At 33.7% G+C, this 27,635-nt stretch overlaps 1 protein-coding gene across 3 annotated transcripts in view; it reads left to right on the forward strand.

Annotated features, from left to right (window-relative positions):
• LOC109801768 (midasin-like protein) overlaps positions 1 to 27,635 on the forward strand; it is a 43,082-nt gene that overhangs the window by 1,984 nt on the left and 13,463 nt on the right. For 2 of the 3 annotated variants that reach the window (XM_083074802.1, XM_029272076.2), the window contains exons 5-47: positions 88 to 297; positions 524 to 693; positions 3,304 to 3,413; positions 3,530 to 3,649; positions 4,819 to 4,894; positions 5,406 to 5,528; positions 5,652 to 5,751; positions 5,837 to 5,930; positions 6,021 to 6,155; positions 6,232 to 6,282; positions 6,394 to 6,570; positions 6,668 to 6,793; positions 6,871 to 8,631; positions 8,959 to 9,026; positions 9,161 to 9,356; positions 9,463 to 9,570; positions 9,808 to 10,113; positions 10,773 to 10,966; positions 11,063 to 11,153; positions 13,604 to 13,754; positions 14,420 to 14,493; positions 15,197 to 15,344; positions 15,675 to 15,773; positions 15,862 to 15,962; positions 16,055 to 16,144; positions 16,224 to 16,289; positions 16,416 to 16,580; positions 16,858 to 17,065; positions 17,199 to 18,091; positions 18,574 to 20,079; positions 20,314 to 20,482; positions 20,774 to 20,845; positions 21,653 to 21,738; positions 21,817 to 22,068; positions 22,263 to 22,398; positions 22,508 to 22,593; positions 22,685 to 22,761; positions 23,626 to 23,767; positions 23,866 to 23,955; positions 25,168 to 25,291; positions 25,547 to 25,701; positions 25,866 to 25,979; positions 26,624 to 26,773. In XM_083074802.1, the coding sequence (XP_082930928.1) occupies positions 88 to 297; positions 524 to 693; positions 3,304 to 3,413; positions 3,530 to 3,649; positions 4,819 to 4,894; positions 5,406 to 5,528; positions 5,652 to 5,751; positions 5,837 to 5,930; positions 6,021 to 6,155; positions 6,232 to 6,282; positions 6,394 to 6,570; positions 6,668 to 6,793; positions 6,871 to 8,631; positions 8,959 to 9,026; positions 9,161 to 9,356; positions 9,463 to 9,570; positions 9,808 to 10,113; positions 10,773 to 10,966; positions 11,063 to 11,153; positions 13,604 to 13,754; positions 14,420 to 14,493; positions 15,197 to 15,344; positions 15,675 to 15,773; positions 15,862 to 15,962; positions 16,055 to 16,144; positions 16,224 to 16,289; positions 16,416 to 16,580; positions 16,858 to 17,065; positions 17,199 to 18,091; positions 18,574 to 20,079; positions 20,314 to 20,482; positions 20,774 to 20,845; positions 21,653 to 21,738; positions 21,817 to 22,068; positions 22,263 to 22,398; positions 22,508 to 22,593; positions 22,685 to 22,761; positions 23,626 to 23,767; positions 23,866 to 23,955; positions 25,168 to 25,291; positions 25,547 to 25,701; positions 25,866 to 25,979; positions 26,624 to 26,773 (9,370 nt within the window). The remainder of the gene's footprint in view (positions 1 to 87; positions 298 to 523; positions 694 to 3,303; positions 3,414 to 3,529; positions 3,650 to 4,818; positions 4,895 to 5,405; positions 5,529 to 5,651; positions 5,752 to 5,836; positions 5,931 to 6,020; positions 6,156 to 6,231; positions 6,283 to 6,393; positions 6,571 to 6,667; positions 6,794 to 6,870; positions 8,632 to 8,958; positions 9,027 to 9,160; positions 9,357 to 9,462; positions 9,571 to 9,807; positions 10,114 to 10,772; positions 10,967 to 11,062; positions 11,154 to 13,603; positions 13,755 to 14,419; positions 14,494 to 15,196; positions 15,345 to 15,674; positions 15,774 to 15,861; positions 15,963 to 16,054; positions 16,145 to 16,223; positions 16,290 to 16,415; positions 16,581 to 16,857; positions 17,066 to 17,198; positions 18,092 to 18,573; positions 20,080 to 20,313; positions 20,483 to 20,773; positions 20,846 to 21,652; positions 21,739 to 21,816; positions 22,069 to 22,262; positions 22,399 to 22,507; positions 22,594 to 22,684; positions 22,762 to 23,625; positions 23,768 to 23,865; positions 23,956 to 25,167; positions 25,292 to 25,546; positions 25,702 to 25,865; positions 25,980 to 26,623; positions 26,774 to 27,635) is intronic. The other variant, XM_083074801.1, reaches the window with a different exon arrangement.

The raw sequence follows: 27,635 nt of genomic DNA on the forward strand, positions 1-27,635 counted from the left end.
CAGTGTTGTTTACTTCTTTTCATCTGTATATATTGTACTTAAAATGTAGTTCATGTTTAATTGCAATCTTCAACTTGCTGAATTCAGTTGGGAAGAGTTCTGTCAAGACACCTCACTCGAGAAAGCTGGTTGGTGTGTTGAGCCAATACCAGACTATGTGTCTGATTCTCCAGATAGAAGTATGGATTTCAATAATGAGAACTGTTTAAAATCCTTTGGCTTTAATTATCTTCCTGTTAATTCACCAAAACTTCACGAGTTACAACCACCTTTTAAGAGGCAGCGGCTTACCACAAGGTACGGCTTATTTTATTTGGATTTGAAACACTGATGTTTTTGACTTGTATTGGAATAATTTGATTTTAAACACTTGCTTTCTTTTTAGTGCTTGAACTATTTTAAATGATCCGTTTATGCTTTCCCTTTGTTTATTTCTTTTGGCTTCTCTTTGGTAATTCTTACTGATATTCTGTATTTCATTTGGATTACCACTTGAATTTTGATATCTTTTTTGTAATTTTAGGGATGATGTATCATTAAGTAACACATTCATATTAACCTCAGCGGTGAAGAGAAGTTATGATAGAGTTCTTTTAGCAGTGAGTCAGAAGTGGCCTGTTCTTTTATATGGTCCCTCTGGTTCTGGAAAATCTGCTCTGATTGCCAAGCTGGCTCAGGATAGTGGAAACCAAGGTATGCCTTAATATTTACTGGTTATGTATTATTATTTTTTGTTTTTCCTTGTCTGCAAATTAATTGAGCATATAGAGTTGAAATAACATATCTTATTTATTTTTTTATTTTATAATTTTTATTAGGAAGTTGTTGGCTTTGTGGGTTGGACTCTGGGTAAATTAGTTTTCATTACATGTTTCATGGATGATGGTAACCAAGATTGGTTTTATACCCACCATGGTGGCATTTGTTGAAGTATGCTAGTTTTTTGAAATTTATTTTTGATATTTACTTTCGTGAGCACTTAAATGCAACTGTTAATAGGTGTGAAAGCAGGGATGTTGATGTGATTTCTTCGTGGACATTAAATATACAGTGCACTTCATATGTGCTAGTTGACAAATTATTTGTTTTTGTTTTTTTAATTTTTATTTGGCATTTGTAGAATTTTTACTGTGATTTATTGTTCATTTTGTCATAATAAATTTTCATGTGTGGCATTATGGTGTGACATGGATGGAGGTTGGATGTCTTTTTTTTTTTTTTTGTTTAATTTTATGGTGGATGTCCTTACTTAGTGATAATATTTCTAGATCTGGTGTTAATTTTCACAAAAAGAGTTAAAGTTGGTTCAGAGGGAATTGTCATTCCTGTTTTGCAATTTGCTAATGCTAATGATACCATTTTATTTTTATTTGAGGATACAGAGAGCTTTTGTAATGCCCTCACTCTGTTTATGCCTTTTGAATGTGCTTCTGGGCTGAAAATCTTAAATCAATGTCTTAGATAGATGTAATGTGGACCCAACAATTTTTCCTCTTTCTCCATAATGGCTGGTTGTCCTGTCTAGGATTGGCCTCTTGTTTCCTTTAGGCCATATTCTTAGAGCTGCCTCCTTTTTGTATCCAGTAGTGAATAAAATCTCTAAGCACATAGATATTTTGAACAGGGGCTTATTTTTCATTTTCTTTGGGGTCGGATCAGATTACCCTTTTTCAAGGCTGACCTCCAAGTATTTTTTTCTATAGTCTCTTCTCTCTTGTACTTTCTCTATTTCCAGTGGGAGTTGCTCAAATAGTAGAAAAATAGAGAGGGATTTTTTCTGTTGTGTCACATACAAAATGGGATCATTGGTGACTTGGGAGCAATGGGAGGCGTGTTTTGTCCTAAGAATGGAGTCTGTTGGGGACTTCAAAATTGTGTCCAAGAGTGGTTTTGACAGCTAAAATGGCTTTGGCAATTTTGTATTTTTGGATCTTTCCTATCTTTGGCACCAGGTTATCCATATCATGGTTTAGATCCAGGTGAGTGAGATATCAACATTGCCATGAAGAGCTCTCTTCATTTTAGTCATTTTAGTCCTTGAACTAAAATGTTAACAAGTGAGTGAGAAGTGTCCTCTCAATGTTACTTTAAGGTTTTGCTTTGCTTGATGGTGGGCACTGATTTATGTTAAAATTTAGAAGGACCTATCGATATTATTTATTTATTTTTTTACTCGTGTCCAAGATTTTTTTATTTTTTATGATCGTTTTCCAAAATTTAGATGATGGTCATTTTCTAAATTAGAACCCTTTTTGGGTCTATTTGACACTGTTCATTTGATTTGTCTTCATGCTTTATTTGTCCTCTCAATGTTACTTTAAGTTTTTGCTTTACTTGAAGGTGGGCAGTGACTTATGTTAAAATTTTGAAGGACCTATGGATATTATTATTTTTTTTACTTGTGTCCAAGAATCTTTTTATTTTTTTATTTTTTATGATCGTTTTCCAAAATTTAGATGATGGTCATTTTCTAAATTAGAATCTTTTTTTGGGTCTATTTGACACTGTTCATTTGATTTGTCATCTTGCTTGAATAAAAGGATTTGGTCCCTCGATCCTGCTGTAAGTTTGTTGGGTCTATTTTGTTTTTCAATTTCTCACTTTTTCTTTGAATAAGAATACTTTTCTTCCTGATAAACAATTATTGAAATGCAAGACTCAGATGAGATTTAGTCTTTTATTTGGATTTTGGTTCTCGATAGAGTTAATACCAATGATATATTGGTGAGTTCATGGTCAACTAAGGTTCGTTCCCTTGGTATGTAATTTGTGGGGCATGCTCAAAATCTGTATCTCATCTGTTTTTTCACCATTCTGGTGCTATTTTTTATGGAACTTTATATTCATCATTTCTGGTGAATTTTGATGTGTCTTAGGTCTGTGGACTAATTTTTGATGATTAGTTTTCATAGTTTTTAACTTTTGTATGAAGTGGAGGCTATTTTTTGTTCCAATGTGTAAACTGTGTTACATTACTGTATATTTTGTTAGAGTGGAACTTTTGTATCTTCGAGGAGGTTTCCTTGGTAAATGACTTGGATAAGACTAGGTAGTTGGTATTTATTCAGTGCAAAACTCTTTGCCTTTTTATTTTTTATTTTATATGTTTTGTTATTTTGATAAGAGCCTTGGAAGAATCATACCCTAAAAGCTAGCTTTTGCAGTTGAGAGCCCAAGGCCTTACAAAATCCCACAGTAGTATCGCATAAGTAATGTGGGACTCAAGTTCCATACCTCGCAATTGGATCCCTAATGTGTTCTGTTTACATTAATAATTGTTTATGTTCTTGTGTTGTTTTGCAGTCCTATTTATCCAGATGGATGATCAAATTGATGGTAGAACATTAGTTGGAGCTTATGTCTGTACAGATAGACCTGGGGAGTTTAGATGGCAGCCTGGCTCGCTTACCCAGGTTTGTTTTAATTTTGTCTATCATATCTAATCATAGAACTGATGCAGATTTCTCGCTATATGTGCCTCTAGATAATTGCTAGTAAGCTTATTTTACTTTTTGGTACTTTATTTCAGGCTGTGCAGAATGGCTTGTGGATTGTTTTTGAGGATATCAACAAAGCACCTTCTGATTTACACTCTATATTAATGCCTTTATTGGAAGGGGCCAGTTCATTTGCAACAGGACATGGGGAGGTGATTTCTTTGCACTCTACTTAACAAAAACGATCTCCTAATCCTCTTTCTTAAGATGATATTTAAGATACCATAGATCCATTAAAAAGGGGTCACCCACCACCATTTATATGCACACCAAGCCCAATAGTATTGAGCATGAGAGTGTGTATTGGGAAAAACTTATGTCCCACCTATCCTAGCCTAGATCATGTAAAAATGGACCACCCATTGTTTATCCATGTAACAAGCCCAATAGTGCAGGGTGTGAAAGGTTAAATTGGTTAAAACTCAAGTCTCATATCGATCAGAGACAAGGCTAACATAGAGTTTTTAGGTGGGAAACGATCCTCATTTTACAAGCTAGCTTTGTAGGATTCAGTTAGGACCAAACCTACATTCTAAGAGGATTTATTTCTTGTATTAAAATTTGAAAACTGAAACTCTTGAAAAATTGAAATTAAAAATTATAAAACTAAAATTTGGTTTTAGTTTTGAAATTGTTTAAAATTTAAAACTATCAACCATACTGAACAGGGCTTAAAATGATAGCTTGAGGGTCTGTCTTACAGTTTTGTCTCTCCTTTTTAATAAACTCTTTGTTAAAAAAAGTTAAATTGATAGATTTTTTTGTTTTCATTTTTAATTACAAAAATGCAACTTTGTTTCTTGTTTTCAAAAGATTGTACAAGACATCTTACTCATTTTCGAAGATAGGAATAAATTATACAAGCTTATGAAAATCGGAATCAAAGTGAAAACATTACAGTATGAAAATACAAAATATTTTCTAAAGCTAAACAGCCAAATGCCGTAATGAGGTAAAAAATCTAACCAATCACACAGTGGACAGGAGAGGAAACTTCTGCAAAAAATTTTCATCTGGTTCTTTTTGTTCAATTGCTTTAAAATGCTGTGCACACAGCATAATTTGTCCTTTTGCTGTTGAATTTCTTGTATTACTATGATTAATATAATAATTTTGTTGAGATGTGGTTGATTTGTAATGATGGTAGGATCCTTTGTCATCTTTTAAGGCCTCGATTAACCTAAGATTATAATATTTTGTTTTGGGGAAAGTGGGTCACACATTACAAGAGTGCTAAATGGGTTGTTTTCATATTTGTTTCCCTGTCCTTTCCTTTGTACTTGGCCTGGCACTAATTGCTGAAGTATTGCTTATTTCGCAGGTAGTAAGGGTGGCTGAAAGTTTTAGAATGTTTTCAACTATTGCTGTTTCTAAGTTTGACACTTCAGAGAGTGCAGGTTTTAACTTTACTTCTCAATTTTCTATTCCATTGTAATTTATATTGTTTTGCTGATATCCCTGCTAGTTTTAGTAATTTAGTAGGGATCCTTTCCATTGAACATTGGTTGTAAGAAAGTGACCAACATTTTGTTGAAGTGTGCACAGTAAATGCAGTCCTTTGGTACAGTTGGTTGAAACATGACGCATGCACCATTAAGGCACACAATTGTTTCTCGCACTTTGTTCTCTGGTGGAAACTATGCACCATTAATTTTATCTTGGGAATTGTATCTTTGTTTGCCCCAGGATGCATGCATCTTTGTTTTCAATTGTCCATCAGTTTTAGAAAATTGCTTTTGTAAAGTTTTAGGTTGAGACTAATAATATCTTTAGATCCATGTGCTACCTGACCTAGCGATAAAACTTAGGTGTTGTTGAATGAAAATTCTATTGTTCTCCTTTTTTTAATTTTATTTTATATATATATATATATATTTTAAATGAGTTACAACTCTTTTGTACTGGAAGGTCAAAATTCACTTGGTGTTTTTTGGAGACGAGTGATGATTCCGGCACTGGATAATAAAGACTTGCAACAGATAATCAAAGTGAGGCATCCAAATTTGGATCCTCACATTGGAAAACTCATAGGTATTGATAATTTTTTTTTAATTTATAGTTGCAGACAGATACACATGTATTTGTACCATTGCAAGCAGTTAACATGAGCTCAGTCATTATTATATTGCTGAAGATATCTAAATATTTTGGCAGAAACCTTTGAAAGGGTTAACTCTATTTCCATGCTTCAAGTTGTGGGTTCTCTTCCGGGAAGTTCTGCTTCTGTTTATTGCCCCTGCAGGTTCTCATTAAGGTAATTAAAGAAAAAATATTTTGGGTTTTTTGCTTGTTTTTGTCAATTTTCTTTAATTGTTGCAACTTTTGATTATCCATGGTAGGGATCTCCTTAAATGGTGCAAAAGGATTGAAGGTGTTGGTTTTTACTTTGATGGTAGCTTATCAGAAAACCAATGTTTTAGTGTGTATAAAGAGGTATGATTTTAAAAATCTTTTTATCTTCTCAATTCGTCATAATTTCTTCCCTAGACTTACTACATGTTTTGCTATTGTGTTGTATCTCAGGCTGTTGATGTATTTGCATCCTTTTCATCTTCAATTAAAAATCGTTTGTCAATAATGAAAGAGATAGCAGAGTTGTGGAAAGTACCAGTTTTTGCTGCTGAGGCCTTGTATCCCTGTGACAAACCTATAATTCAGGTTATAGTTAGTGAAGTACGAATCTTTGCTTCTTGATTTTGCCATATCAACTACTTATTTCTGGATTTAAATGCAGGATTCTGTCACAGATTTAAAAATAGGCCGAGTTTCCCTCCATAAAAATTCAGTCAGTATTCAGTATAGTCAGTTGACTTTTTAAAGTTGAAATGATGATACAATTTTTGTAAAAAGTCTCATGTTTCCTTGGTTTTGCTTCTTTCCTTTGTTTCATTTTCAGTTACAACATAATAAAAGACCTTTTGTTGAGATCCGTAGTTCTCTGCATGTTTTGGAGCGAATAGCTTGCTCTGTCAAGTTTAATGAGCCTGTCCTCTTGGTTGGTGAAACTGGTACTGGGAAGACTACAATTGTTCAAAATTTGGCTTCAAGGCTTGGTCAAAAGCTTACTGTTTTTGTATGTTACATTTTCTCTATCTCCCTATTATTTTCTGTTATTTATATTTGTGTTACAAGTGTGTTTGAGTGACACATGATGATGGTTTTTTCTCCAGAACCTGAGTCAGCAAAGTGATGTTGCTGACTTACTAGGGGGTTTTAAGCCTACGGATGGTCTGTCTGTGTATTTGTCCCTTTATGACGATTTTATGTCTCTCTTTACCAAGACATTTTCAAAAAAGGTATTTGTTGTTTTTATTTTTTATTCATATTTAGTGTCAGTTGTTTATTATGGCTATAATGCTTTGCTGCTGTTCAGAAAAATGAAGACTTTCTTACTAAAGTACGTGCGTCGTTAGGAAGTCATCGACAAAAGTTTTTAATTGATAAGAATGGGGAAGTTCTATTGAAAAATTTGCGAAGTGCTGTTGCAATGTCAGTTAAGCTTATACAACCTGGATCTTCCAAAAGGCGTCAAAGGCCACTAGAAGAAGAGTCAATCCAAGATTGGGAGAAATTTTGTTTAAAACTGAAGAGTGTGTCTCAAAGTAATCCTTCTTCGACGATGATGTTTTCTTTTGTAGAAGGAAGTTTTGTAACTGCTCTTAAAAATGGTGAGTGGATTTTGCTTGATGAAGTGAATTTGGCTCCTCCAGAAACCTTGCAAAGAATTGTTGGTGTTCTAGAAGGGGAACATGGTGTACTGTGTTTAGCTGAAAGAGGTGATACGGATTATATACATCGCCATCCAAATTTCCGTATATTTGCCTGCATGAATCCAGCAACAGATGCAGGGAAGCGGGATTTGCCCTTTTCTTTGAGGAGTAGATTTACCGAGATTTTTGTTGATGATGTTTTGGATGATGAGGATTTAAGTCTATTTATCAGTCAGTTCATTAGTAGTGGCTATATGGATCAACAGTTGGTGAATAAAATTGTGTGTTTCTATAAAGAAGCGAAAAAGGAATCTGAAGAGAGGTTGCAGGATGGTGCTAACCAGAAACCTCAATACAGTTTAAGGTCCCTTTACCGTGCTCTAGAGTATATGCGGAAGGCAGAGAGAAAATTTGGATTTCAAAAGGCTTTATATGATGGGTTTAGTATGTTTTTTGTTTCATTGTTGGATGGATCCAGTGCTGAAATAATGAGGCGAAAAATATTATCTCTTCTGTTAGGAGGGCATATGCCTCGATTCGAGCTTTTTTCTGCCTATTTGGATTCCTCGAAATCTGTTGGATATTCAGGGAATTATGTTCAAACCAAAACTGTACAGGAGCATCTTGGGAATTTGGCCCGGGCTGTTCTTATGAGATATCCTGTCCTCTTACAGGGACCCACATCTAGTGGGAAAACTAGCCTTGTTTGGTATCTTGCTGCAATAACTGGTCATGATTTTGTGAGAATCAATAATCATGAACACACTGATTTGCAAGAGTATCTAGGTTCTTACATAACTGATGCAGGTGGAAAACTTGTTTTTAATGAAGGTGTTTTGGTTAAAGCTGTTAGAAATGGTTACTGGATTGTACTGGATGAGCTTAATTTGGCTCCATCTGATGTGCTGGAGGCATTGAATCGATTACTTGATGATAACAGAGAGCTTTATGTTCCTGAACTGCAAGAAAGAATTCAAGCAAATCCAAACTTCATGCTTTTTGCCACTCAAAATCCACCTACACTTTATGGTGGTCGCAAAATGTTGTCCCGAGCATTTCGTAATCGTTTTGTAGAGATTCATGTTGGTGAAATACCTGATGATGAGCTCAGCAAAATATTGGCGGAGAGATGTAAAATCTACGTAGGTTATGCTGAGAAAATGGTTGAAGTCATGAAGGATCTTCGGTTGCACAGACAGAGTAGCAGAGTCTTTGCTGGTAAACATGGATTTATAACACCTAGAGACTTGTTTCGCTGGGCCGATCGTTACCAGAGATTTGGTAACTCTTATGAAGATTTGGCCAAAGATGGCTATTTTCTTTTGGCAGAAAGGCTACGGAGTGAGGATGAGAAGTTTGTTGTTCAAGAAGTTCTTGAAAAGCATCTCCGGGTTAAACTAAACATTAAACAGTTATATGATCAGGTACAGACCTTGCTTTTAGTGTTTTCTCATACTCATAAAAAATCTGCTGTTTTCTTTGTCACATACAAACTACTGTATTGTTGATAACAGATCCTATTATTTGGACTTAAATTCAAAATTTGTTTGTACTTACATATTGTATATTGCATAGTGTTGATTATGTACCATGTATGATAATTTCTGATTTTCGGTAATTGTGTTCTTGTGATTTAGTATGGGAATTATTCTTTCTCTTCAGATTTAGTTCAGATTGTTGCCTGTGAAATACTTCAAATAGTTGAAAGCTGAATATTTAATATATCTTAAGCATTTTTAACTGTATTTCAGACATTATTTAGTGACCATTCTTCCTCCAATTTGATTGCTGGTTTAGGAGCTCCAGAGAGTCTAGAAAGGTATGACCTCATTGTTGCCTTCTACATTTAGTCCATAGTCCTTGGTTCAATACTTCTTACTGATATTTTAATATATATACATATATATATATATATATATATATATATATATATATATATATATATATATATAGTGTACTCTTGACTAAAAGTATGCAGAGGCTATACTTCCTTGTGGAACGCTGCTTTGATTTACGTGAGCCTGTACTGCTTGTTGGGGAAACAGGTGGAGGGAAGACTACTGTGTGTCAGTTATTAAGTGCTTGTTTGCAGTTAAAATTACACACATTGAATTGCCATCAGTATACAGAAACATCTGATTTTATCGGGGTTGGTTTTCCCATGCCTTTTCTTTTAATCAATCTTGTAACGACTTTAAAGAGAAATGTGTATACTACAATTTTAGCTGAAGGTTTAACTAGAAAATGTTTCCCAGGGATTCCGTCCAATTCGAGAGAGATCTACATTGATTTCTAATTACAAAGAGCTCATTGAGAGGTTGAAGAACCTGAAGGCTTATTATCCATACTTCCCTGAGGACTTTGTAAGTGTTCTTTGTTTCTTATCCACTTGGATCATACAAAGAATTTTAAGATCAGTTTTATGCATATATTCATAGCCTTATTTGTCAGTTTTATGCATATATTCCTAGCCTTATTTTTGCTGCATTTAGACAGTCTTTTTTTATTAACACTAGAGTTCTTCTCTTTGCTCTTTACCTTCTATCTGAATCAATGTTATTGAGATGAAGTGAATACTGATTTGTCATCTTCTTCTACAGATTGTTTCTTCTGACATAAATCATGCTTCTTCAACTCTTGATATGCTGAATGGTATGATAAGGAAATGTAAAGAAGGTCAAGTTTGTGGTTTGGATGCCAGTGGAGAAGATCTTAATGCTCTTGAGCAAATAAAGTTGGACCTCAGTGGCTTGCATCAAAAGTGGCAGAGCATATTTGTGTGGCAGGATGGTCCTCTTATACAAGCAATGAGAGATGGTGATCTCTTTCTTGTGGATGAAATATCCTTGGCTGATGATAGTGTACTTGAGAGATTGAATAGTGTGTTGGAGCCAGAGAGGATGCTAGTAAGTTTATTATCTGTATTGACACATTTAAGTTGCTGCTTTAGCCTGTTTTAGATCTTGCTGTATAACTATGGTTTATTAAATAGTGAACATATTAATTCTGCTCTCCCCAAAGAGTTATCTGTATTGACACATTTATCTGTGTTTTTCTAAATACCATGTGAACATATTACATAAAATACCCAAAATGAAAAATGTGTTTGTTTCTTAATTCTGTATGCCCCAAAGAGTTATTGGATGGATGTGAAGGTCATGCTTTTTTTCTTACTGGGACATATCTACTGAGAAGTTGGTGAGCTTTTTTAAACTGGATTGAGAGGAAATATTGCTAAGTAATATGAATGTTACAAAAGAATAGTAGGATATGATATGCTCTTGACTATGGCACAAATAAACACAATTAAGGTAGATGAAGGTGTTAATATTAGAGAGATCTAAATTATTTGTTTACCTGTTCTAAAGAACCTTGTTAAAGGACAAAAATATTGAGCACAAAGCAAGCTTTTTTTGTTGTGTTCTATAAACCCTAGTGATTTGCTCATATATATATTGTGCTTACTTATTGCTGGTGACTTTTCTCTGCATAATTGCTTGCCAGCTTTTCCTACCATTTTCTACAGTCACGAGTTTTTTTTCTTTTTTTTTTTTTCTGGTTGCAGTCTTTGGCTGAGAAAGGTGGGTCTGATCTTGAGAAGGTTACTGCACATCCAAATTTTTTCGTTCTTGCAACAATGAACCCTGGTGGTGATTATGGTAAGAAAGAGTTATCTCCAGCACTACGCAATCGCTTCACAGAGATATGGGTTCCCCCTGTTAATGATCTAGATGAGCTTCAAGGCATTGCTCTTAAAAGGTGCCCTCAATGAATTTCCCATGTTAGTGTTTCAGTGTTTAGATTTGATGGTGATCTTGAATTTTATTTTCTGTTTATTTGTGTTTTTTCTTTCAGAATTTCGAAGTTTAAAGTTGCAGGCAAATTATGCTCCATATATCAAGAAAGACTCTTGCTTATTGTTAATGCTATGATAAGTTTTTTCGAGGTATATTATACAGAAATCTTTTTTTGAAGTCATTAATTGTTCATTTTTTGCATGTAAATTATTCACTGCTGAGCTGATATGGGTGGTGTCTGATTCTCATTTACTTCAGTGTTGGCATTCTGTGTATTTGATTACTATTGTAACTTATAAGTGAGCCATTCTCATCATTGTTGCAATATGGGCATGTGGTTCATTAAGGTACTATTTGCCCTTTAAAGAAATGGCCTAGCAAAACCCAAGTTAGTAGAACAATGGAAGTTTAATAGTGAAGAAAAAGAAAAGGGAAAAATGGAGCTTGCCCAAAGAGCTGATGAGGAGGTTTTGCTTTTCTATTTTGAATACACACTTGCTTCTTCACCTCCATCTTGTATATCTTCCAGACACACTACCTTTGAATCCGGCAATTTTTGTTAATGAGTTTAGACAGGTACAACTTACCTGGACACAATTATAAACAAGTTAGCTGAAATACGGTGACACTGCAACTTGATCCAAGGTTCATCCTCAAGTTGGACAAGGATAATTAATGATTTCTATTGGGAAAAACCCAAGTCCCACATCGACTAGAGATTAGGCAATTGAATAGTATATAAGTGGAAAGCAACCCTTACAAGCCGGTTTTGTAGGGTTGAGTTAGGCTTAATCCACTATTCTAAGAATTTCCAACTTGCTGTTTGATCTTCAAACACTGATCTTGATCAAGTCTTTGCAAGAGAATCTGCACTTTGAGATTTGGCAGTGATGTAGGCTAAATCTAATTCGACTGTTTCCCATCTCTTGTTTAGTAAATTTCCTATTGATTCTCTTATTTTTCATTCCATCATGCTGTCGTGGTACTGATGGATGGTTTATTGTCAATATACAACCTTGTAGGCCCTTTTAAGTCCTCTAGTAACCTCTGTACTCCGTGGTCTGTATACAAATTCCTTGAATATTACTTGGGCCATGTTCCTGTATTCTATCACCGCAGTGCTCCTAGACACCACTGTATGCACTATTTGTTATATCTTTTTCCTGTATTTTGGAGTCTTCCAACTTGGTTGATACAAAAGGTTTGCCTCTTGCCACATTTGCATTGGGTTATTGAAATATCAATGACACTAATCGTCCTTAGTTGTTAAATAAAAGCATTAAGCAGAATTTTCAAGGTCCAAGTATGTTTCTTTGTCCATATTTCACACATCTTTTGCATTCTTATAAAAGTGTTATACGTGACTAATGTTGGTTTCCATGGAGAAAGTTAGGCATAATAATATTTTTTTCAGCTTCTTGCCTGTATGGTAGGTAAAAAGGATGGATAAGGTTTAGAGAGGAAATTAGGTTGGTATCATTTTGGATTTGATTATTGAGTTATTGTGTTCATTTTCTCTGGTTAGGATTTTGGTGTGGTTGGTGATTTTTGCCATTGATGTGGGGTAATTTCTTGGGTGGATCTGGGGTTATTCCTATTTGAGATCTAGAGGCTAAATCCTCATGGTATTGACATTCATTTAAAGGGCTAGCTGTTTGTAACAGTTGCACTTCCATATATGTGGATCTGGTGATTGAACCGCTAACTACATGTATAAGGGACATGGTGATTTTGGCCATAGATGGTGGGTTATGGTACCCAATATACTGCTCCGTTACCATGAAGAATTGTGAAAGGTTTCCTCAAGCATTTAAACCTTCTCATTAATCTGAATTCTCTATTATACATGAGATGCTTCCATGGAAGCAAGCAAATAAATGCCTAATAAAAAAGCAATAAATTATACACAATCTAGAAAACCATAACTAAGGGACATGATTATTTATCTATTGTACCACACCATGGTGATTTTGGCCATAGATGGTGGGGGGTATGATATGCCCAATACACTGCTACGAATTATCTATTATACAAGAGAGGCTTCCGTGAAAACTTGTAAGCGAATAAATGCAAATAAAATGTTCTAAATTAATGCCTACAGATTTACTTGTTTTCACTTTCATTTCTATCACAACTTGCATTTTTTCATTTTGTGTTGCACTTTATTTTGGTTTTCCATATAGTTTATTCTAGCTTATTTATTTTTATATTGTTTCACAATGCTTTTGGCTTGTTTGTGAGTATCTTGCTTTTTTTATTTTTTTGGGATTGTTGATCTTATAGATATGAAAAAGGTTTGATGAATTTGCAATTGTGGTGTTATGATGTTTTCTGTGCTTCTTCCATGTAGTTCTCTTCTTTATAAAAAATACTTTTGTGTATATAGGTTCTTGCTTTGTATTATTTTAGCATGTAATTATACCAGCAATGTCTGCTCTTAGAACATTTGGAATGAAATTTGGAACAACATCAAAAAGGATGTAATGTATTTGAATACTACTATTCCACTGTTAAGTGCAATTCGCTGCTGTAATGATTAATTCTTTGATCAATTATATATTATTATTCATTTGCTATTTATTACTCCTATGCTTTCCAGTGGTTCAATAAATTGCATCCAGGGAGAATGCTTACAGTGAGAGATCTTATTTCTTGGGTGGACTTTTTTATTGCAATGGAAGAAAGCTTAGGGGCTGAATATGCACTTCTTCATGGAGTATTTCTTGTTTTGCTTGATGGGTTAACTCTAGGTAGGATCTGTTAATGATTTTTCGTTTATTCAACTTCTCTGATTTCTTTTATGACATCTGAAATTCTTAGATGAAATTTGCAACTTGAGAAGGATTGGCACCTTGATGTTGGCTCTGTCACACTTGGGGGCTTTAGTATGTTCTGAGGGTTGGACATGTGTTAAAAATGTTGTATTTCTGCCCAAGCTAGAAACATTTCAGAATGTTGTGTTTGGGTTGCACAAGGAATTAAATTTTATTTTTGGGCTTTATTCTCTTGTTATTATTATGTTTCTAAATCTATATTTTTAAATGAAAAATATTGTGAGTGGAAATTTTAAAATTGATCATATAAATTTAATATTTGTTATAATTGGGTTGTAGTATTGATGATGATATTAGTGGTAATAGCTATGTTGGTTATGTTGGCAATGGAGATGATCTATATTATTTTATTTTAGAATGAGCCAATTATTCTTAAAGGTTAAAGTTGTAAGTTGAATACACATGAATGGTCTTATATAGTTAAATTACTGTATTACATTACTATCAAACAAATCTTCATATATGAGCTCCCAAAATGTCTGAAGCAGAAACACGGTTTAAATATAGATATCCCTGAAGTTGTGTAGACATGAGTTAAATATTACTGTATGTTTTATTGACAGCTTCTTAACTTTTATCAGGGACAGGACTTTCAAAAAGGGATGCTGCCGTGTTAAGGGAGAGATGTTTATCCTTTCTTCTGCAAAAGCTAAGGGTATGTTTCTCCCTTCATTATTTGTTATTTATGCACTATTTATTGTCTTTAACCAAGTTCAATGTATCTTATGAAGTAGTGACATTTTAATTGTTATCTGAAAATAATAGTTGTTATTTCTTATCCTTGTAATCATCATCATTATTATTATAAACAAATCCCCTATGCAAGCCTACGAGAGCAGTGATTTCTTGGGTTCTGTTTTCAGCTGTTTACAGTTTTTTATTATTATCACAATTCCTCTTGAAATTTAATAAGACAACATTGTACAGCACCAGTCTTATGTTAATAATTTTGATTGAAATACATCAAGATAAAGAAAGACATAGCTGAGAAAGAGAGATCAGAAAGTCACTATAATCCCTTAGAATTCAATTATGATCAAGATACATGACTGTTAGTATTTATATGATCAGTCTACATAACTAACTGCTGACTTAGCAGTTAGTTATACCAGTCAAGACAGATGGCTAATCTTTTACAACAGCAGGAAATACAGAATTTGTGTAAATTCCTTTTGAGATAAGGGTCAGTTATGTCCTTATTGGTGGGAATTCTTATGAATGTTCCTGTATTTATAGTTTTATGGTGCAATCTTTTGGAGTGGAATTCTCATATTTGTATTTTTATTGATATCTCTTTGGGTACTCTCTATAGCTGTATCTTAAAAAAGTTGTATTTGTTGAATGAATTATTCTTACAGGTTGATGAAAGTGATTTACTACATTCAAAACTTTCAAGAATGAGTAACTACAGTTGGGGTGAATTTGGCGCTATTATGGATGTGTCAGATATTGATAATAAGCAATATGATGATTTATTTGGCATTGATCCATTCTATATCAGTAAAGGTAATAATGTGATGCTGCATTCTTTTTTATGATTTTGTTTCCTGATTGTTTTGTCACGGTAAATTCCTTTCCAGGTTTGGTTTTGTATAAATATTATTTACTATGTTTGATACTCCATCATCTTTTTCCTAAAATAATTGTAAAGGTCGGAGAGATGTTATAGCTAATGAGTAATTGTCTTGTTTATTTATTTTCATTTAAGATTTTTAAGAGTCTTCACTTTCTTCCTTCTTTGTAGTCTTTGTCTCCTTTATAGTAATTTTTACACTGAAATACTGCCATGTCTACTGTCTCGTGTTAATTTTTGACTACTTTTCTTTATGGCTATAGGTATTGGCATTTGTGAGGATAGTGGGTTTGAATTCAAGGCACCTACTACTCGCAGGAATGCTTTGAGAGTTTTACGGGCTATGCAGCTTCCAAAGCCTGGTATTTTCTTTATTTACCTTTATGAATATCCTTTATTTATGTCAGAAATTATTTGATTTATTAGTTCTAAATATTTGTCCTTTTGCAGTTTTACTTGAAGGTAGCCCAGGTGTAGGGAAAACTAGTTTAATCATTGCCTTGGGAAAATGGTCTGGGCATAGAGTGGTACGGATAAACTTTTCTGAGCAGGTCAGAAAATACTCTTACTTGTACTTTATCTTGTAGCATTTGGTTTTTTCTGTAATAATTTGATCAATTCTGGTGATGTTTTTCTGGTGCAGACTGATATGATGGATCTGTTAGGGTCTGATTTACCTGTTGAAAGTGAAGAGGGAATGAAGTTTTGTTGGTCTGATGGGATACTATTGCAGGTTGATTTGTCTTCTGAGTTAACGTATCATGTTCTTCTCTGCTTTTGATTTGTATTTAATTTTCAACTTATTTCCGCAGGCCCTCAAGGAAGGCTGTTGGGTTTTGTTGGACGAGCTTAATCTTGCTCCCCAATCTGTTTTAGAAGTATTTTACTCATCAATCTTAATATCCATTTCCCCCTCCTTTATTTTCCTTTTTAAACCTTAATTATCATTTCTTTTCTGTTTCATCTTCTGTGATGCTTTGTCGTAACTCTGATCTTCGTATCAGGGCTTGAATGCAATTCTTGACCACAGAGCTGAGGTGTTTATACCAGAGTTGGGTAGTACTTACAAATGTCCACCATCATTTAGAGTTTTTGCTTGTCAGAATCCATCACATCAAGGTGGTGGCCGAAAAGGCCTTCCAAAGTCATTCCTTAATCGATTTACCAAGGTATGCTGGTTGTGTGATATTGTATTTATATTTTATTTGGAATCTCTCAAAGTTGAAATATGGGCGTTCAACAAGCAAATCTGAGGAGTCCAAAAGTTAGAATCATGTATAGCCTATAGGGACTCTAATTATCTTTCTATTTTGCACTGTTTAATAATGTTCCTGTTTCAGAGTAATTTTTGCCTATTTTCTATGATAATTTTTCAGTCAGATATTTTTCTTTAGTACTCAGTATGCAAGATTTGTCAAATCTCTGTTTTTTGGTTGTTGACTACAGGTGTATGTTGATGAGTTAGTTGAGGAAGACTATCTATCCATTTGTGAATCAAAATTTTCAACTATACCTAGACCTTTACTATCAAAGTTAATCTCCTTCAATAAAAGGATGCATGAAGACACCACAGTAAATCAAAAGTTTGCCAAGGATGGCTTTCCATGGGAGTTCAATCTTCGTGATGTATTTCGGTCTTGTGAGATAATTGAAGGTTCTATCATCTCTAACTCTCACTTGTAATTTGTCTGTTATTTTTACCGGTTTCCTTTTTTCATTTTTCTTTCTAATGTCCAATTGAGACTCATTCTCTTTTTCATCCTGATATTTCCTTATATTCAAATTAGGTGCACCGAAGCGCTCTGGAGTATATTCCTTCTTGAACATTGTTTACATTCAGAGAATGCGTACGGAAGCTGATCGTAAGGAAGTCTTACGAGTCTTCAAGGAGGTATTTGAGGTGACACCATTTATAAATCCATATCCTCGCGTTCTACTCAATTCACATCATTTAATTGTTGGGAATGTGACTGTTAAGAGGAATCATGCTCAATTAAGTATGCCCTCAAGCAAACAGATCCTGATGCTGCCTGGAATTCGTCAAAGTTTGGAAGCTGCTGCTCAATGTGTTGAACATCAATGGTTATGTATCTTGACTGGGCCATCGTGCTCTGGAAAAACATCATTGATAAGATTACTGGCTAACCTAACAGGCAATGTGCTAAATGAAGTAAATCTTTCCTCTGCAACTGATATATCTGAATTATTAGGATCATTTGAGCAGTATGATGCCTTACGTAATTTTTCCAATGTCATTTCTCAAATTGAGCGGTATGTTAATGAGTACGTAAGTTTGCAACTGGAGACTTCAAATGAAGCAATTTTCAGGGAAACAGATTTATATATCAGATGGACTGCTTTTCTTTCTGGCTTGAAATTTGATAGCTTGTCATCTTCTGCTTCAAATTATTTTGAGAACCAGAAGAGGATAGTATGTTCTGTTAGTTTGTTAGTTGAGATCATTGGACAACTAAAGTTGCAGATAGAAAATAGTTCTCTTCCTGTATCTTACTCATTCGATGAACTTGATTTGGCCATGAAGAAAGTTTTGAAGATGAAAGCGGATGATCAGAAAAGGGTTGTTTCAACCAAATTTGAATGGGTTACAGGAATATTGATCAGGGCTATTGAGCAAGGGGAATGGATTGTCTTGGAGAATGCAAATCTCTGTAACCCCACGGTATAGGGTGCCTCTACTACATATTATTGTACAAGTTCATGCATTTAAAAGCTTATTTTGCCCGAGGAAAATTGTATTTATGCTCCGTAGTTTTCCTCACTAATTATGAATTGTTTTAACAGACTAATCTCTTCAGTTTTCAAATTTTATTAATAAATTTCAAACCAGACCAACATCCTCTGTTCTGCATTTGGGGAATAAAAGTTTTTGTCAAGCACATCTGGCTCATTAACTTCACATTTATCCAACTTTTATTCCTAATCCATCTAAGCCTCCTGAAATTAATTTGAAAATTTTCCCCAAATAAACTATAATATAACTTATATAAGTCATTGGTTGGTTTGTTTGTTTGTTTTTTTTTTCCTCTCTAAAATTTGGCATGCAAGATCTGCATAAGATTCGTTGTAATTTAGCATTTTGGATCAATCTAATGCTTTTGTTGATACTATTAAGTTATTTTTTTTATTTGTTTTTGTTGCTAGGTTCTTGATAGGATTAACTCATTGGTGGAACCTAGTGGATCAATCACAGTAAATGAGCGTGGAATTGTTGATGGGAATCCATTGGTTATTCATCCTCACCCTAATTTCCGCATGTTCCTCACAGTTAATCCCCACTATGGTGAAGTTTCTCGAGCAATGCGTAATAGGGGAGTTGAAGTATTTATGCTGCAGCCATATTGGGCATTAGACGATACAAGTGGATACAATTACGAGGATATTGAATTCAAAGATGTCAGGAGGTTTCTTGTTTTATTGGGTGTACCAGTTCCTCATTTGGTTGATGCAATGGCTAGAGCTCACATTTATGCTAAAATTGAAGGTTCAGAGCTTAATTGTCACATTACGTATCTTGAACTTTCACATTGGGTTCATCTGTTTCTGCAGCTTCTCAAAAATGGTTGTTGTGCTTTTTGGAGTCTACAGTTAAGTTGGGAGCATATATATCTGTCCTCGTTGGGTGTCGAAGGAGAGAGAATAATCAATTTTGCCAAAACTGAATATTTATCGATTACTAATTTGGCTGTGTATGATGATGTTTTGATGGCCTGTCCTTTGGGTTTGCCTGGAGGATGGCCATTGCCACTCAGTTTAAGGGATTATGTATACTACTCAAAAGAAGCTTCTATTAAGCAGAACTGCATGTATCTGGAATTTCTGGGAACTCAGTTTGCATCTCATCAATATCGAACTGCTCGTAAGAGGCACTCAACAGCTTGTTTACAAACTTCCAGTGATCATGTGAGGATGTATTTGATGGATTTCTGGACTTTACGTGAACTAATGTTTCCTAAGGCCTCAAATGTGATGATTTCAGACTACAAAAATGAGTGCAAATTTGACTCAGAATTGACAAATAAGATGCTATTGTTTGCAGCCAATTGGACGATTGAACAAGCTACTAAAAGTGATTTTAAGTTCTATCTTCTCAGGTTTAAGTGGTTTATTTCTCAGTTGCAGCCCTTCTGCCAGTTCTTTAATAACTTCGTCATACTGATAGAGAAGATGATCAAGCATCCTATTTGGGAGTATATTTCAAGCCATGATAAACTGGATGTTGATTTGCAGTTAATGCCATTGTTGTCACTTGATCTAGTCGATTTGGCTCCATCAAATAGCAAAATTAAATCTCACTTGAATGCTATTAGTTGCTTTGATCTACTAAGATTAACTTACCAACAACGGAATATTGAGAGCCAGTATAGTTTTGATGATGAAGCCAGTTGCTTTCTTCCACTTTTGAAGTCTCTTCATGTTTTGCAAGATGAAATAATTAACAAATTTGTTGTTTCATCTCCTAGGCTAATTGAGGACCAATCATTTGATTATAAAGTACAGTTATACTCTAACCTTATCGAGGACCATGTTTTATTTTGGCAGTACCTAGTTTCTTCGAAGTTTGATCAGATGATAATTTCTTGGCATTCTTTGGTGAAAGATGCTGGAAAGTTTAATGATATATGTGGAGAAGCTGTAGATGATTTTTTGGTAAGCTATGCATGTTGTTTTATGTATTCAGTAAGGAAGTTTATAAAGTGAGAAAATTAAGGGTGTTTTCATCCTAGATTTTAACAGAAGTACCTTGTAAGCTTAATTAGCTTTAAATTAGGATGGATGCACCCTTATTTACTACACACATTCTTTCTCTGCTGTTGCAAAAATATCCATGATTTATATGTTAAATTATTTTTAGTCAGTTAATTATTGTTTTTCCTTGAACAGATGGAGGGCAAAAAACTGGAGAAGTTTTCTCTTTCAGAAAAATCCTTACTATGGATTCATGGTGGTCACCCATTTTTACCTTCTTCATCTGATTTACATAATCAACAGCATCAACTTTTAAAATTTGTTGAAACAATTTGGCCAAGAAAGACAGGATCAAACTATCAAGGTTCTCTACTCTGAATTCCTTTTTATTGTTTACTTCAGAGGAAATTTTGAACAAAGAATTCTTGGTAAAGATATTCCCAGTTTTGGTACTTATCCACTTAAGTAGTTAATCAACTCAGTAATTGGGTGCAAGTAACCAATTATTGAGCATTGTTAACCAGTTAAGTGGTCAATTATTTTTAAGATTAAAATATTATTGCCAAGATTTTAAAATTTAAATTTCCTCAGTAATTTTGTACTTCTTATTTTGTCAAATTTTATTTAATTTTTAATTTTTTATTGAGATATTTAGGAAGTTTGAGCTGCAATCTTATTGATGTTGTTGCATCATTTGATAATGGTCTTCGCTTCCTCGTGATGCAAGGTATATACAGACATCTTTCTTTCCCTTGTAATATAATTATTAGGACACCATTCTCACATTGAGAGTCTGGTGAATTATCTGGATATACAATGATCATTAAGTGTTATCCTTTGGCCTATTCCCCACTAGTTTCAGGATGATTTAGTCAAATAAGTTGTATTTATCTTGTCAAATAAATTTATTTGGGCACGAGAGATTTTCACAAATTTCTTCAAGCATCAGAAGTTTTTTGGCAGTGTATAAATATGTCTATATCATCAATTTTTAGTGACTGTTTAATGGTGTGTGCATTACTGTGGAGTGATGTGGTTCACACATCACTACACATCTGAAAGTTAACATCAAACAAATTTGTTTATTTTTAGCATGTTATTGTCTTCTAGAATTTACTGTATGAATCATGATACTGATCTTGGAAAGTCTCAGCAAAGTGACTTTTTGTCTTCGATTTACTTTCAATCTGACTCAATTTGGACAATATTTATTTTCCATTGTTTCAAATATGACTCAGAATATGGTATTGAATCAATTCTTGGTTTTGGTTGATTTGTTCCTGTAGATATTTTGGCTTCTTATAGTAAACTGATTCACCTCATAGCCCTAAACTGATGTAGTTTTAAAACATTGGTTTACAAAATTAAGATTTTTGTTTTTTTGCTTCATACTTCCCATCTACTTTCTGGCACTTCCTTCTAGGTTAATGTTTATTCCTGGCTAATGGTGATGAATATCATCATATTTACTTTTGCATTATTGTTTATGCTACTTATCTGTAGATACATAATTCTTTATTCTATAATTGTGTAGATGTCTCAAACTTATCTTTTCTAATGGCGAAATGGAGTCATGAGGATGGTATTCATACTGTTAAGAAGTTGGAGGAGATGCGTCAGGTTTGCGCTTTCATGATTGTACTTAAATCTATAAGAATGCAAATTCCTTATTTGGTTGTTATTAAATTTGTTCTGCAGATGCTGTTAAGAAGGTTTGAACATGAAAAACACAAGTTGATATTGAATACAGGATCCAAAGGCCTTTCCTATTTTGCTGAAAATTCAGATGCCTGTTGTTCATTTACACCTGAAATGTTGTGTCAAAAATCTGTATTTGAGGCATGGCAGGACACGTTTGTTCCAGTTGATTATACCAGTTTATTCTGGGATATGGATTTACTGCAGAAACTCACATCAATTCATTTGGACGATCTCGAAGGATTACATCAAGTAATATTGAACACAATTACCTCGTGTATTTATTGTAAAAAAATATTTTCTAATTGATATTATAAAAAATATTCCTTTATAGTAGGGTTACTAGGGTAGAGAAGCAAAAATTTGTATATTATGCGGCAAATAGTCTATATGCATACCGGATTGTTTAAACTTAATTTTCCATGCTTCTCTGATTCTTATGATAGGCCATGGGACGACTATCCAACCTTTTGGATTTTTCTTTGAAATTTTCATTGAGTTTCTCATCAAGGCCTCCCCAAATGTTTTCGCCACACCAAAAGATGTTGTGGACCCTGAATGCATGGGCATCAATGGATGCAGGTTGGTGTTAAAGCTTGAATGTGTCCAATTATCCTTTTTCTTTGTGAATAGGTTCACAGAGATTTTAACTTCTTTTTTTTTTTTTTTTGTACTTTTGTGATGGTTGCAGTAAATTTCAAAATTGCAAGCTTCATTGTGGAGATGTGGTTTAAGTGGCATGAATCTATTTGGGTATGTTTCCCTAAATTAGTTAAGGTATGTGGAGTGCACATTTATTTTCATATTTAGTTCTTGTGTATATTTTTTGGCCTATTTAAAACTTTTTGTGTGTTGGAACTTTGGACAGATTGATGATTTTGATACCATTGCTCAACCCCACATGCTCACTGAGCCTTTTGGTGCATCAACTGTGTTACAGATCATGTGAGTTACTTTTTTTTTCCTTTTCTGTATAGATGTTTTTGTTATTTGTTTCCTACTTTCTATAAGATTTTTACTATATTAAAATTAGAGTTCTTAAAACGGTGAAAAGTTAAATAAGATGGTGGAGGAATTGGTTTTTTAAGTAACTAGAGCTTCTAATAAACTAAGGTCATTAGTCATACTTCATTCCTTCTTTAAGTTGTAAAATTGGGTTTTTAATGAGGTCAGATAAATAAAATTAATTTTACCCCCCCCCCTCCCAAAAGTGTACACTGTTAAATTTATATTGTTTTGTATTGGGAAAAACCCTTGTACCACATTGTCTAGATAAGTATATAAGTGAAGAGCAACCCTCACCATATAAACTGATTTTGTAAAGTTGAGTTTGGTCCAAATTCACATTTTAAGATGATATCAAAGTCTGTCCTAGATCCATTAAAAGAAAGGGTTATCCATCATATATCCACCTACTAGGTAAAATAGTGTTAGGTTTGAGAGAGTGTATTGAAAATTACTTTATTATAAAGAATTTTTTGGAAACATTTTTAATTTTAAACAAATTGGCCCATTAGTATTTGTTAATTGTTACACCAACATTAGTTGACATAATTGGTAATGACTTGTATTACTTAACCTGGTTGTTTAGGATTCAAATCCTGACTTTGATTATGAAATAAACTATGTTGGGAAGGGAATATTCACTTTGATTGTGTTCCAATCTCTGATGGAGATTAGTCACTACTTTTGGCAGTGGTTACTTCGTATCTATGGTTACAAAATAAATTCTTAACTGCTACTTGTACATATTGAGCATCTTTCCAGGTGCAACAGAAAGTATCATTCTTCTTTGGATAATATTTTCAGGAAAAGAACACATGCTATCAATGAGTTTTGGGTGCAATCTCTCAAGTGTAGGGTTACCTTGCTTAATTTGTGGCATTGCTCTCATCATGGAATACATATGCCTAATTTTCTTTTAGGTGCTTCTCGATCTCTTTTCCAGCAGGTAAAACTATCGCTCTCCTTCTATTCCTTAGTCATCTGTGTCATAATTGTATCATTAATTGTTAAACTGATTCATGCATATGGCATGCTTAAATGCAGATTATTTATGCACACAGGAAATCTTTTGATGGGGAACAATTTGCTAGAATCAAATCTATTTTTTCTTCTCTTGAGAAGAATATACATACGGTATGTCCTTTGTCATGTGCTTATTATGGTATTCTACTGTTTTATTTGTTTCAGAATAGCAAACACAGTTAAGCCACTGTAATCCAAGATGTTTTCCTTGAAGCATTTTAGAATACATTTTTTTAGTCTTTATTTTGAAATGTTCACAATTGTCATGCAATTGGGAATATTTATGAACATGTATTATAGTTGAAAAAGAAATACATATTAAATTTTTGATAAAATTTTCCCTATCTGCATCTATTTATAAATTAATTTTTTTTTCAACAATTAAACAATGGCTACACTTTGTGCTGTGTACTTATATTTTTTTTTTCATTTTCCAATCAAACAATTCAGGCAAACATTATGCTTCACTATGTCACCCTGAAGTGCTGCTTTGCTTATTTTAGCACCGTATGCACTGTACACTAATTATGTACAGGGCAACCTAGATTAGTATTCTGGTAAAGCTCATTGGGACAATATCCTACACCTTATAAAACTATACATCGATGTAGAATATAGTGAACGAATTTAAGCATTGTTTTGCATGTTTTTCTCATTGTTGGAAGACATTATTAAAAGGAAGTTGATTTGGATTATCGAATCTGTTGTTTGTTCTTGCTTCTTAGTTCTTTTGTTCACAGTTTCTTTTTCCATTTAGTTCACACCTTTTCATTTAGAATAAAAAAAATTATGCAAAATTACCTTTGATTATTTATATGGAAAATCATGATAATTTAACAATAAATTGATGACAAACTTGAGAAAAATAATTAGTTAGTGTTATTCAGGTGCTTATGGTGTGTTTATCCTATATTATTTTATTGTCACATCATCCTTTTTTCCCCCATGATTTGATAGATGTGGTGCGTCAAATAATTCTCATGTATTGTTTTCATTTGAGAACAACACTATAAGCACCTCAGTAATTTTATGCAAATTTTGTCCTAGACTGAATGTTGTCACTATTTGAGTTAATATCTGTTAATTCTGAATGTTTTATGGTCACATGTCTATTAAGTTGAACCAATTCATATAAATGGAACATTGGGACCTGAGATCATTGGATTTATTTTCTCAAATATATAGTGTGTCATTTGGCACTCTCATCTTGTTTTACGTTGAACTTAATTTATTTATTGCTGTATTACTGGTTCTGCATTCTATTTGAATGGTTGTGATGCTCAAACTTTGGCTTATTCTCATTCCATTGTTAACGGAATCTAGGAAGAAAGCATCTATTTGCTCAGCTCTCTTGTAGCTTCATCAAGACACTACAGGTTGAAAAACTCAGTGCAGAAGTTCATAGTTCCACTGCTTAGAGAGCTGTATCTTCAATCTGATAAGACTGGTAATTATTTGCTCCTTTCACCCCCTCAATCCCACCCACCCACCCACCCACACAATAGACATGTGTAATGACTGATTGACTGTTTATGATTTCATATACACAAACCCACTAGATATTATATACTGACAAGCTGTTACACTGACTAACTACTAGCTGATAGGGGAATTTGTACTGTGAAACAATACATTCTCACTTTTATTCTCCTGCTTCTGAATGTTCTCTTATATTTTAACCTTCTCATTTTGCCTATCTTAGATTTCAATTATACAATTGGTTGTGCATGGACACACATTGGAGCATTACGCATTCATCTCTTGCTTAGCTGCTATGACATTGATCCTGCCATGAAGTACTATTGCAAGTACTCTCAGCTTGTAGAAACAATATCATCACTTGAACTTGAAATTCAGGTATTCTTCAAAGAGTCTTAATTCAATTGATACTCTTCTCTTTGTTTCTTGTATACTGAACTCTTATTTTTTATTACTACAACTACTAGTACAATTATAGTTCCTAAATTGAATGAATCTGTGTATCAACGGTGAGACATTTTATATTTACTAAATTCTTCCAGGTACGAAAGGAGTGTGGTTATTTTGCTGGACAGTTTCTGACACAAGAGGCTGACAAAAGAAAAGAACTAAGAAAGGAAAAGCTTCAGGCAGAGTGTCAAAAGCGGCAAAAAAAGGTTTCTAGATTCTTATGTTCCTATTTTGTTTCTAGTTTTTTTATTCTTTTTCATGTTCTGCATGTAGTCACTGGCTTTCTTGATTGTAATTTCTGAGCTGTGGGTGTGAAAATTGTTTTAGAATGATACAATGCCAATATTTTTCATAAACTTCCACAATCATCATTATTAGTTTTTGGTCTGTAGTTCAATAATTTTTGTATTCAATTCTGCTAAAAAAGTGGGTGTAGGGGCGGGTGATGCAATAGCAAAAAAAGCAGCACGCCTCTTTAAAATGCCTTTTTTCCTTATCATATTTCTTCTGTCAAAAAACATAAGGTAGTCTATTTTGAATAAGCTATTTGTTTTGCCATTGGTTGTGGTACTACTTAATTTGATCATTCATTGATATATTTTACACCTAAAATAATTTCAGTGGCGGATTTGGTTAATTTGACATTAAAAATAGTTCGTTGACACCTAAAATAATTAATATATTTTCTTGGGCATTTGTCTGATTACTTCAGCTGTTATTTTACCTCTCTTTTTCTGTCTCTATTTGCAAGCGTGAAATATTATTTACATTTGATTTCTATCTGTTCTTTTCTGCTCTGTCATCCTTTTCGATTAAATGATGAAAATTAATGATGGCTTCTTGGCCTTAGATTGTGTTTCGTGCTGAACCATGGAAATACAAGAAGTTGATGAATGAATGTGATGACTTTCTTAAGCTTGTTGATGCTTTAGAAGTTTTGGTGAGACGGGGTGCTGCTGAGGAATTACAACAGGCTGTTGATCATGCTTGCAGCTGGCAGGTAAACTTATATAGACTTTTTTTTTTTATATATATAACTTGAATGCAAATATTATAATGCTTAGAATATTTTTATTTCTCATTAAAATACCGAATATTATTAATGATAAATGCATGCTGTAGTTTTTATAATAGAAGTTATAGAATTTATTAACAATACAAGATAACTTATTACAAGGATAGGGATAAGATATGCTCATAAAAGAGGACAGATGAAATTAACAAGACAGCCTAGACAAGGTAGCAAAGCTCACAAATCTATCTTCTTTCTCGGCATAGAAACGTCTCTAAACTAACCTTTTGTAAAATCTGACATTCCTCTCTATTGATAAACTGTTTCATCCTGTCATACAAATTCTATTGATTGAAATTTGAGAACATGCCCCATGCTCTGCTAATTCAACATTTACTAAATTTAGCTATGAGGCAATATGAAATATATAGCTGCTTAGTCTCAAGTTAAGAAAGACATAACACAAACATTACTGTGAAGTCTTCAGACCTATGATTAATGACTGGAGAATGAGTGAAGAATTGCAAATAAGACCTGCTGGAGTATTTTCTAGAGGAATCCAAAGTTCGTCTCCTTTAGTTTAATGACATATATAATTAACTATTGAATATAGGTTATGGATGAGAGAGATAGAGAAAATAATCTAGATAGAATACAATGAATGGAAAAACTTGTTCTTCAGGAGTACATAGGTTTTGGAAGACATTCTTGTATATAGGGTTCTTAATAGACTTAGTGGTGACCTTTTCCTGTCCTAATATTAATTGGGTATATCTTACTTGACACTAATACTTGTGAACAATAAATGCATTTTATCATGTGATACGTGAATCTACTCTTTTCTGAGAAC

This window comes from Cajanus cajan, chromosome 5 (assembly GCF_000230855.2).
Source record: "Cajanus cajan strain Asha chromosome 5, NIPB_CcT2T_4, whole genome shotgun sequence".
NCBI lineage: Eukaryota > Viridiplantae > Streptophyta > Magnoliopsida > Fabales > Fabaceae > Cajanus > Cajanus cajan.